The following is a 10,769-nucleotide window of genomic DNA, read 5'->3' as shown; positions in this document are numbered from 1 at the left end:
TTGAGGCTCTCAGGAAAAAGCTGGTCAGAGGGACGCTACTGCTCTGTCTCACCCTCCATTTCCCACCCCCCCAAAGCCAGGCCACACATTGAGAGAGCTTTATTTCCTCCGTGAGATGTGCTGTGGGGCTGCTCTTTAGCTTTCTCTGTAGAAATGTGGCTGGTAAGTCTTCCGAGAAGCCATCACAGCCGGGTCAGGGCTGGCTGGAACGGAGGCCCCCAGGCCACGTCCGTGAGCACATCCCAGCAGGGCCTGGGAGGAAACCCGGGGCAACGTTTGCCCTTATTCCTATGGGAGAGTGGCCTGCTGAGAAAACAGGCTGCCTGCTTTAGACTGGAGAGTTGCAGGCTGCAACCTGTCTCTGACCTGAATTAAAAGCACTGCCGGCTGCCGTTAGCTGGACCAGTTGTCCCAGCACTCAGCCGAGGAGATTTCCTGCAAACTCAAAAAAAATCCAATGCAGCGAGAGACTCCATTTCCCAGAATACAAAGTCTGTTGGAGGAAGGGCTGGAGGGGGAGGACTAAAAAAAAAAAAAAAAAGAGGAAATGGGGGGGTTTGAAAAGCAGAGAAATGAAGGAGGAAAGAAGAGAATAAAGAAAAGTGTATGGCTGAGCTGCAAGCTGCTTATGTCTGCCCTTCACGCTGGGGGCATGGGGAGGAGTGCACTTCTCCGGGCTGCACTTTGAACCCACGAGGGGGAGGGAGGGGGATGAAATGACAGGGCTGTGCCTACTGCCAGGACCAGGAATCTGCCTCCCACGTTGAGAGAGGGCAGCTGTGGTCGTGTCTCTGTCTCTGCTCTGCCTGGGAGCGAGGAGTGCAGCATGGAGCACCTCTTCTCCCTGAGTCGCAGCAAGCTGCTCCCCAGGGTGCTCTGCAAAGAGGGGCTCGGCACCCGGACCTTCGTGGGCACTTGTCTGGCCAAGCCCCAGCCGCCTGCACTCACCAGCGGTGCAGCTCGCCCCTGCGCGGGGGTCAGGGCTCACCTGGCAGCTCCTGGCTCCATGCTCGGCTTCCCCCGGGGGGTCTTTCGTCTGCTGTCGGGGCCCTCTGTGCCTCGCCGCTCGCTCTCCGACTCCAGGTTCAACATCCCTCCCAGTGCAGAGTCGGTGGCCAGGCCTGTGGGGGTCTGCTCCATGCTGAAGCTGCCCGTGCAGACGTCTGCGGAGGGGCTGGACGCAGCTTTCATTGGGGTCCCTCTTGACACGGGAACCTCCAACCGTCCCGGTGCGAGGTAAGTGGCAGCAATTACACTAAGGGGGCAGGTACCACCTATTTGCTGCAGGCTGCCGGTCAAGTGCCACAGCCCACAGAAACTGCCCGTTTCCACCTGAGGTTTGGAAACATCCAAGGATCGTCGATGTAGGATGGACAAGCCTGGGGAGTGAATATTTATGCAGGGAACAGGGATGGCGCGGGCAGATTTCCCCGTGCGGCTGGACCCTGGTCTCAGCCCCGAGCTGCAGGGACCAGGCAAAGCGTAGCTCCTGTTCGGTGCCACCCAAAGGTGCCTGGTGTGAGTGCGAGTTTGTTGCCTTTCCCGGAGGAACAGAAGTGACAGCTCGCTCGGTTTGCGCAAACAGTCGGATTGGATAGTCACAAATGTGTTCGCTCCCATCTGCGTTGAACCTGAATCCATGAGTCCGGCAGTGCCTGTCTCTCTCTCTCATGGACTCCAGTACCACTGTATAGGACTCTTTTCTTCCTATCCCCTTGGTTCAGGAATCATTAGGCAAAGGACATGTATTTAAATTGAGGAGATAGATATCTGGAGCTGAGAGGGGGGCTTGACTGATGATGGTTTTGTCATGGGGAAGGACGATGCTTTGCTCATCCGCCTTATATCCTACTAGTGAAGGCACCAGGTACTATCACCCTGCGTGGCTACACTGCTACCGTGATGGCAAGGGTGACATCTTCACTAGGGCTGTGCGAAATTTCACTGACAGTTTCGTTTCGACTTGTTTCGAGCTTGAAACCGTGAAATTGAAACGAAATGGAGAGCTTCAAAACAGCCTCGAAACGAAACAAGGCAAGTTGAAACAATTTTCAGAACATTTTGAGTTTTGAAGCTCGAGCTGGGCTTGCCTGCAGGGAAACAGAAACTAAAGTAAGGAGAGGGAGGGGGAAGGACTGCTCTCATTATTGACTGTGTAATTGGCCAGCGACTGAAATCCTTCCCTGAGGTCCCTTCCAATCCCAGTGCTCGGGGGAAGGGATGGAAAAGCTGTATCAAAGGCAGCATTGTTTGAACTGCCCTGCTTTCTGCCTCCATGTCAGTGGAGTGCGGGTGCACCTTAACACACGCACAGTGTCACCCACCCATGTCACGAGTTTTGCTTGTCAGCAGGTAGGGGTGCAAGGCCCCAGAACCCCCCTGCACCAATCTCCTCAACAGCTGGCAGGCATCGTGGCCACAGCAGGGGCCACCATCCCTGCAGCCGTCACCCTGCTGCGCCTTAACACACACACACTGTCACCCATGGCACAAGTTTTGCTCGTCTGCCACTTGAGGTGCAGTTTCCCCTCAAACCCCTGCACCAATCTCCTTGAAACATGGTAGGCTTCATGCCTTCAGAAGGGGCTACCATTCCTGCAAGTTTCATCTGAATCAGGCGAGAAATGACAAAGTTATAGGCTGTTTCGAGCTTTCCCCGTATAGCCTGTGGGCGAAACGTTGAAACAGCGTCGAAACTGTTTCGACGAAACAAAACGGAACAGTTTCGAATCAAAACGAAACGCTGTTTCCGTCGAAACAGAATGATACCATTTCGCACAGCCCTAAGCTTCGCTGCCTCCCGGACTGTAACGCGGTGTAAACGCCCCCCCCAATCAGCTGTGATCCTCAGAGCCTGCCAGCCTGCAGGGTGATGGTTGTGATCAGAGGAAACAAAGCCTTCTCTGTAAGGTAGCCCAAACCTAAGACACTCACTTCCAGTAAATGCTTGCAGCTTGCCCGCAACAACAACCAAGGAGGCAGAAAGGGAAAGAACTACTCCAAATAATTCCCACTGCCTCAAGGGAAGTGGTTGTGCGGTAGTTGTGATAGACCGCACCACGCACTGCCGTGATGAGCAAGGCCTGAATGCTTCAACAGATGGACTGTGCGGCCATCGCAGATCTAGGCGCAATTGAGATTTGTTTTAAAGAGAGTTGAATATAATAAAGTGAACGCTCAACTTTTTCTAAAAAAATTAGGTCTTTTTCAGGCAGCTCAAATTGGGCACTAGGAGTCGAGAGTCTTCCAAATCTTTGCCGGTCTCTCTAGATTCGCGCTTAGGTCTCTGGCTAGACCTAGAGGCATTTATGCCCCTGACAGAAAATCGCAACCACAATGCCAAAGCCACACATGAACCTCTTGGGCCAATGGTCGTTCCAACGAGATATATCCCACCCTTCGCCGCCCACATATCTAGGAGGAGTTTGCATCCTTTGGGCATAGCATCCCCTGATCCCATGCAACTTTCCTTACTAGATCGTAGAGCATGGTGTTCTTTCTCTTCCAGGTTTGGCCCGCGCCACATCCGAGCCGAGTCGGTGATGGTGAGGAGGTACAACCCTAGCACCCGGGCGGCGCCCTTCCACTCCCTCATGGTCGCTGACCTTGGCGATGTGAATGTGAACCTCTACAACCTGCAGGACAGCTGCCGGCAAATCCGAGAAGCCTTTCGGAAGATTGTGGCAACGGGCTGCATTCCCCTCGTGCTGGGTAAGGACCCAGGGGAAGGGCCCTGTCTCCATGTGCTGGAACATGGGTTATTTAGCCCTGGGGCACTGAGGCCATCGCCTTCCTCCCCTACAACCATCACTGACTACAGGGCGTTGAGAGCAAGGTAGAACTGATCCCTTCCCTATGGAGAAAACTCATTCTCCATCAGCTTTTCGCTGCTTCCAGCATTTCCTCCTAGTTGTTTTTTCCTTAATCAACTTGGTATTTTGCATATGGATGAGAAAACGACCCTGAAGTACTACTGAACAAAAATATCCACTGCTTAGTCCAGTTCCTTGTCAGCATATACTCTCAACGGCAGTAGCTGATGTTGCCTGGTATTGGGACTTCATTGCTCACCAGACAGCCAGGGGTTCAGCAACCTCCCAGTATTCATTTGTAATGAATGGGCAAAGCTCTCCAAACAGCATGTTGGCACTATATTGCTTTCATTATATTGGCTGGCTGGTGTGTGTGTGTGTGTGTGTGTGCGCGCGCGCATGCGTGTATAGTTATCTGATTTCAGATCCAAATCTATAGCTTGCAGACCCGTATTCTGTCGCACTCTTGGAGGTAAGGGAGAATCCTAATTCAAAGCTTCTTGGCCTGGGACAGTGATAGTGGGAGAAGCTATGGTATGAATTTAAACCAATAAAGTTATACTGGTCTAATCCTCCATGTAGACGCTCTTATTCTAAAGCTCCTGGTGATTGAACTGATGTCACTTGGGAAGAGGTTTAAGCTGAACTGAAAAAAAAAGTTGCTCTTCTTCTGAAGCAGTGTCCACACGGAGACTAGTCACCAAAGCAGTTTAATTAGCCCAGTACGACTGGTGAAATTCCAGTAGACAAGTCATCGGATGTTTCTGCTATTTAGATGAGGGTATTGGTTTGCCTGGACACAGTCTTGTTGTGGTTTAAATAATTTCTGGAATAAAAGAGTTTGCCTCTCTCTAGTGACTTCCAGCTGAGAATCCCAAAGTGCAAATTAGAATCATTTTAATTGCACAGACGTGGGAGCTGAGGCACAGGGCAGGGAAAGGAGTGACTTTCAGAGACCGACAGCCTGCCGCCCCTGTCAACTTTAGCTGTAAATTGGCTACCTCCGAAAAACCAGGCTTTCGCCAATCGGCAAAGTCAGGCCCCAACTCATAGCAGAGCTGTGAAGACAACCCAGGAGTCCTGGCTCTATTCTTGTGCTCTTGAAGTCCCGAGCTCTTGGTAACATCTGGCTGTAAAGGTGAATGGCTAATAAAACTGAAAGATGAGAGTGCTCCAGACTAGATGGAGCAAAGTAACTAAAAATGATCATTCATATATATATCTATATATATATATATATATATATATATATATGACAGTATATGTATGGAGTGGGGGGTGTAGATATAGTTATTCTTCCAAAAGTATAAGACCAGAAAAGTCCAGCTCCTGCTCAGGGTGCCTGTACACGATATTTATTTTTCTTAATTCGCTTGTCTTACATGTTTTAAAAATAAATTCCCGATGAAAGCTGGATTCTTCCAGCTGGCTTGTTCTAGCTGTAACTTGCTTCAAAGAGCCAGGTATCATCTATCTACTGGTCAACAATGTTCTTTTAATGACGGCAAAATATTTGCAGTTTTCTCCTGCAATGTGTCCTCATCTGCTAGTATAAGTCTATCAGAAATAACCAAGCACAGTAAAACGTGTGTGATAAACCTGAAATCTGCACAAAGCCCAGTGCTGAGTTAGGGAATGTGATTTATTATTTATTAGCATCTGAGGTTCCTAGGATAAATGATGCCTTTTAATGCTGTGTTAAAACTGAATAGCCAGGGTTAGAGAGGGACCTGTTTTACAGGTTGAACGCAGACTAAAGCTAAATATCTGCATTTGATTTTCAAGGTATTTTGTCAGCCTGCTTAGCGGGATCAGAAATAAAAGCAGTTGATGCCCCCAAAGAAAAATGCTTTGGATTTTAAATGGAGTTGAACCTTGTGCAGTGCATTATCTTCGGGGCAGGCAGTGAATCAGATTGTCTCTCTGCCTGTGTCTGTCTGCTGTTTAACTCAAGCACCCGTGATTTTGCCAACGGTAACAGCGTTAGCTGTTGTGATTATATAAAGCGATCGCAATATGGAAGGCAAACTGCAAATTTAAGTTGCGGCCTCCTCAAATAGCCCGGATCCATATTTAGACACGTTATGCCTCTATTTATAACGTCTAGCAAGGATCCCTCCCTTTGCACTGCTGTGGCGCCACTCCTCTGGCAGGTGAAATCTGATCTCTTCCAGATCTTATTTCATCCCTTTTACAAAAGCAAGAGGACCTCTGGGGGTAGTTAATATACAGCAATGCTGCAGTAAGTACAGATGAGGAGTGAATAACAGCGGGTGGCTGCACTTAGCAATAGTAATTGCTGAAAGTTCAGCTCTGCGCACTACAAGGGCACATGGAAGCTGCCCTTGAGTAGCAGCTGAAGCCAGATGGATACAGCTGTCTGGATTTTGGAGTGTTTTCCCAGAATCTGTCACCCACGTAAAGCTTCAGGGAACTTAATTAGGTGGAATAATATTATTGTGTGTATTAGCAGAGCTCTTTGGAGCTGTGATTTCAGACCGAGATCTGGTTTGTGCTCAGCACTGTACAAGCACAGAATGAACTGATGCAGTGACTTCCAGCTAGCGATCCCTCTCTCCGTCATGTGGTGCGATACCCATAGACGAGGTGTCATGTAAACAGCAGTCGCTATCCTTTTAAAATGCGTTCAATCAGTGCCGGCCTGCTCTTACAACGTGACACGTTCTGTTTCCCTCTCGTGTTGCAGGCGGAGATCACACGATAACGTACCCTATCCTGCAGGCTGTCTCAGAAAAGTAAGTGCAAAGCCTGAACGTGTGCACTAAAGAGACGTCATGAGTGTGGAGAGATGATACGCCGTAAGATTATCATGCTCTTCAGCTGATTCATGGTAACTGGGCCATCTGTCTGATATAGGAGCCAGTTACCCCAGTTCAGCTGGCATGTGCTTGCATGTCCCTCCCTTCCTCACCCTTTTTTAAGTGCTTTAGTGTGCGCCTGTAGTTGAGGCCTTCTGGGGATAGCTCCCTCACCTTTGACTGTGGAGCCTTACGCTGTGCTGGGCAAGCCTAGACTTACCATGGATGTCTTGTGTTTTTGGGATGGCGAGGTTCATGCAGTACTCGGATGCAGCCAGACCGATGCTTGGGCAGGAACAAGTGGCAGAAGGCTGTAAATCAGTGACTGGAGGCTGGAAGCCTCTCACCCCTCCTCTGTTTCGGCAGGGCAGACCTTAGCCAACACCCTGCTCCCCACTCCCTCAGGTTATCACTGTCTTGAGAGTTAGTTGGTGGGGTAATCCGTGCTTGTAACACAGTTACGGGCTGTGCCAAGGGGCAGAGCTGTGGTTGCAAAGGCTCCGTGGCAGTGCCATGCTGAACGGTTGAGTAAAATCACATTGGAGCGCACGAGCGGGCCCGGTGCTAACATGACTGTGTTTGCGGCTGCCCTGTCCCAATTAGGCATGGGCCGGTGGGGCTGGTGCACGTGGATGCTCACACTGACACGGGAGATAAGGCGCTGGGGGAGAAGATCTACCACGGGACGCCGTTCCGACGCTGCGTGGACGAGGGGCTCCTGGACTGCAAGCGTGTGGTTCAGATTGGAATCCGAGGCTCCTCGTATAGCCCCGATCCCTACAAATACAGCCGGGACCAGGTAACTTATTCTGCGGCCACAACCTTCTCCGGGACTGCGCCTGCTCCTGCGGGCAGTGTGGTGCCCGCATTGAGAGCTCAGTGCTGGGAGTAAATCTCTCCCCTACTTGGATGGGTTATTGTGAGGCTTGCTTAGCGAATGAAGGGAGAAGATGCCATTACTCATTCACTGATGCAATTGCATGGGGCCCTTATCCCAGTCTGTATCACTTTATCATGCATCCTAGAGTAAGAAAACCCTATCTGCTATCATTTTATCAGCAGTCCCCACGGCCTCTCTGAGTAGTGGCTAGAAAGGAAAACACCCTCCTCTACAGCTCTCCTGCCTGTTCTGTTTCTAGCATGCTGGGGTACCTTCCCTTGTAGGAAAATACTGCTGGCCAAGTCTGTAGGCTCTGACTGCCCTACATATTGGAGGCAATGGAGAAAGAGGATCAGGGAGGCCTGGGAACAGCAGGTAGTACAGCTCGGAGGATGCCTGCTTTGGATTCAGGTTGGGGATAACTGTTTGCATAAATGTGACCCGGGACCATTGTACCTCTGACCTGTTTCATTTGCACATCCCTCTCCTGGCAGGAAGTCTCTGAGCAGTAGGAGTCTGATGCTTGTTTTTTATTTCCTCTAATAGGGCTTCCGGGTAGTCCTGGCTGAGGACTGCTGGATGAAGTCTCTGGTACCACTGATGGGAGAAGTGAGGAAGCAGATGGGAGACAAGCCCATTTACATCAGCTTTGATATCGATGGCTTAGACCCCGCCTTTGCCCCTGGGACCGGGACACCTGAAATTGCCGGGCTCACACCTGCTCAGGTAAGGAGGTGCCCGGGCTTTGCTCTCAAACGTTCAGAGAGTAAAGGAAAGATCATGGGCACAGAAAAGGCAGGCGTTCAACTTACACACTTCAGGTCCCAGAACGGGAAGGGTCAGGGATCAAAATGAGTTAAATGTGCTTAGAGAGGAAGGCTGTAGTCTCGGGGGCTGGTACCATTTAAGATTCCTCTTGTCGTGTGGAGCTTGACTGACAAAAGTGGAATTTACCCATCGATACAGGAGAGACTGAGCTGATGTGTAGCCCGATGGGACCTGTGTTTCTACATCTAGCTCCCTACTTTCAGGTCACTCCCATATAGCAAATACTAATCAGAAAGCATAGGTCAGAGTGGCAGAAATGCACGGACTTAATCCTAACAGATTTTTCCTCAACTGTTTAAAAAACAAAACACACTCCTCTCATTTAAAGGTGCAGAATGATTCCAAAGTTAAGCACGTAAGAAGTGCCACACTGGGTCAGACGATGGTCCATCTAGCCCAGTATCCTGCTACCCAACCCAGGTAACCAGCCCTTTTATTACTTTTACAGGCTTTGGAGATCATCCGCGGCTGCAAAGGACTGAATATAGTGGGATGTGACCTCGTTGAAGTTGCTCCAATCTATGATGCTTCTGGTGAGTCAAAGGAAACCTCATTTAGGACAACAGGACAGGCTGACAGAATTGCTACACGTGGTGCTTGTCGTTAGCCGACTGGGCTAACGTTGAGTTATGTTGAGCGGATGCTACTTAGAGCCAAAATGAAATGGCAGGTTCAGAACAGGTTGAGTGTCTTCAAATCGCAGTCAAGGCAGGACAGTTATGATGGTCTCTGTGGCTTCAGGAAGTATGAGCCTTGGATGTATAATTGACTGCTGGGTTTGCTACAACAATGGATATACATTAGTGTTTTATCTAACCTTGTACAGTGGTAAAGGCTACAGCTTTCTGCAGATGCCGCCAGCAGCGCACTAGTGCTGGCTGGGGTTTGTGACTGTTTTGGCAGTGTAGATGTGGCCTTAGTCTACTGCATGATGTTTGTATGACTGTTCAGCCACTCACTGTTAATTATTCTCTCCTCTGGGAGTGGGAGTAGAGGTCCTGCTAAAAGAAAACAAGGGCGTTGGGTGGAACTAAATCGTACAGTTTTAAATACTTTTGACGCTGTGATTTTTCATAAGTAAAATCCTGTTGTACATTACGGCTTTTAGGACTGCAGCTCAGGTCCTGCAGATGATTCTGCGCAAGAATCAAGAACCACCTTAATCTAAATGGGGTTTTTTTGCATATTTGGGAGCATCTACACTAGACTGGCAACAGCATAATATAGAGATACTCATGCTAGAACTGAACTAGCTTTATTAGAAGTAGCAACCCAATCACAGAAGCACCAAGCTCAGCGTGGGTTCGTTTCACCTGTTCCTCAGTAGGACAAATGAATAGACATAGAGGTACTAGAACATAGACGTAGCCCCGAAGCCAGTTTCAGAACAGTGCCGAGATGCAACTGTAGATGCTGAACTGGAAATGACTCCTTGCTGCAGCGGTAGTAAGATGAGCCCTCTAACTATTTCTGGCCTTTTCTTTGTAGGGAACACGGCCCTCACGGGTGCGAACCTGCTGTTTGAAATGCTGTGTGCTCTCCCCCAAGTGAAAACTGCATAAGCCCTCCTCTGGCAGGCTCCCGCTCATGCTAATGACATTACTGACACTCAGGACCTACCACTGTAACATATTAGCACGGCAGCGACCAAGTCACCTTCACTTTACCACAGCCTTCCCCAGCAAAGACTCTGTTTTTATTATGTTAAGGAAGCCTGCAGGGAACAACCTTGATCTGTTTAGCCGCTCCTTTTTTGCCCTTCTTCCCCCTGTGCAGTTAATGCAGAGCCTTTCAGTAGAGAATAAATGTCATTCCTCACTGAATAAAGCAACTCCAAGCTCCTTATTTGTGTTATGCAGCAGATGGGATTGGCCAGTCCATTTGGAGGACCTTGGTGGGACAGATCTGTGGATGCTTCATTGTAATAAAATAGCTAGCAGCACTCTGAGCTCTTCTTTCTATATACACAGCAGCTTTTCTCCTCTAAAAGGAACTGTCTTTGTATTCAAATTAAGTCTAGGCAGGGAGAAATATATGCAGATATAATGTAAATGGGTGAAAATCTCCAATGCCTAGTTCTGCCTTAGGATCAAATGTTTGTCCCCTCTCATGAGCATGGAAAAACCAAGACACCAGAATTTCCTTTGACCCTCTATGCGGTGGGTCCAAATCATAGACGTTGTAGCTCCAACTTCTACATTAGAAGATGACTCGGTGCCTAATGCACCACGACTCAATGGTGGCATCCATTGAGGCAGGATTTGCCCTGGGGTTAGATACCATCCTCAGGGAGGGGATTAGGAAGAGCCACTAAACTTCAGAGCAGCTTTTGGAAAGTGCTGTGCCTAATGAAGCAGCCTGGCTGCCTGATGAAGGTAACCAGCCTGCTGCATTTGCTCCCCGAGTAGCTTAAAGACAGAAGAAGTTGGG

The 10,769-nt window shown here is 49.4% G+C and overlaps 1 protein-coding gene across 1 annotated transcript; it reads left to right on the top strand.

Moving 5' to 3' along the window:
• Positions 1-384: 384 nt before the first annotated feature.
• Positions 385-10,293, top strand: AGMAT (agmatinase). Its single transcript, XM_014526789.2, has 7 exons — positions 385-1,236; positions 3,509-3,711; positions 6,520-6,568; positions 7,235-7,430; positions 8,058-8,237; positions 8,788-8,872; positions 9,828-10,293. Exons 1-7 carry the CDS (start codon positions 827-829, stop codon positions 9,899-9,901), a joined length of 1,197 nt encoding a protein of 398 aa, XP_014382275.1. The 5' UTR covers positions 385-826; the 3' UTR covers positions 9,902-10,293.
• Positions 10,294-10,769: the final 476 nt, after the last annotated feature.

This window comes from Alligator sinensis, unplaced genomic scaffold (assembly GCF_000455745.1).
Source record: "Alligator sinensis unplaced genomic scaffold, ASM45574v1 scaffold1907_1, whole genome shotgun sequence".
Taxonomy (NCBI): domain Eukaryota; kingdom Metazoa; phylum Chordata; order Crocodylia; family Alligatoridae; genus Alligator; species Alligator sinensis.
The sequence above is the reverse complement of the archived record's forward strand: the minus strand, read 5'-3'. Positions and strand labels throughout refer to the sequence as shown.

Excerpts from the sequence above, each read along its gene's own strand:
- AGMAT (XM_014526789.2), top strand. The coding sequence starts at position 827 with ATGGAGCACCTCTTCTCCCTGAGTCGCAGCAAGCTGCTCCCCAGGGTG. Across the intron at positions 8,238-8,787 it reads CCGGGCTCACACCTGCTCAG|GCTTTGGAGATCATCCGCGG; the intron begins GTAAGGAGGTGC and ends TTACTTTTACAG. Across the intron at positions 8,873-9,827 it reads TCCAATCTATGATGCTTCTG|GGAACACGGCCCTCACGGGT; the intron begins GTGAGTCAAAGG and ends TTTTCTTTGTAG.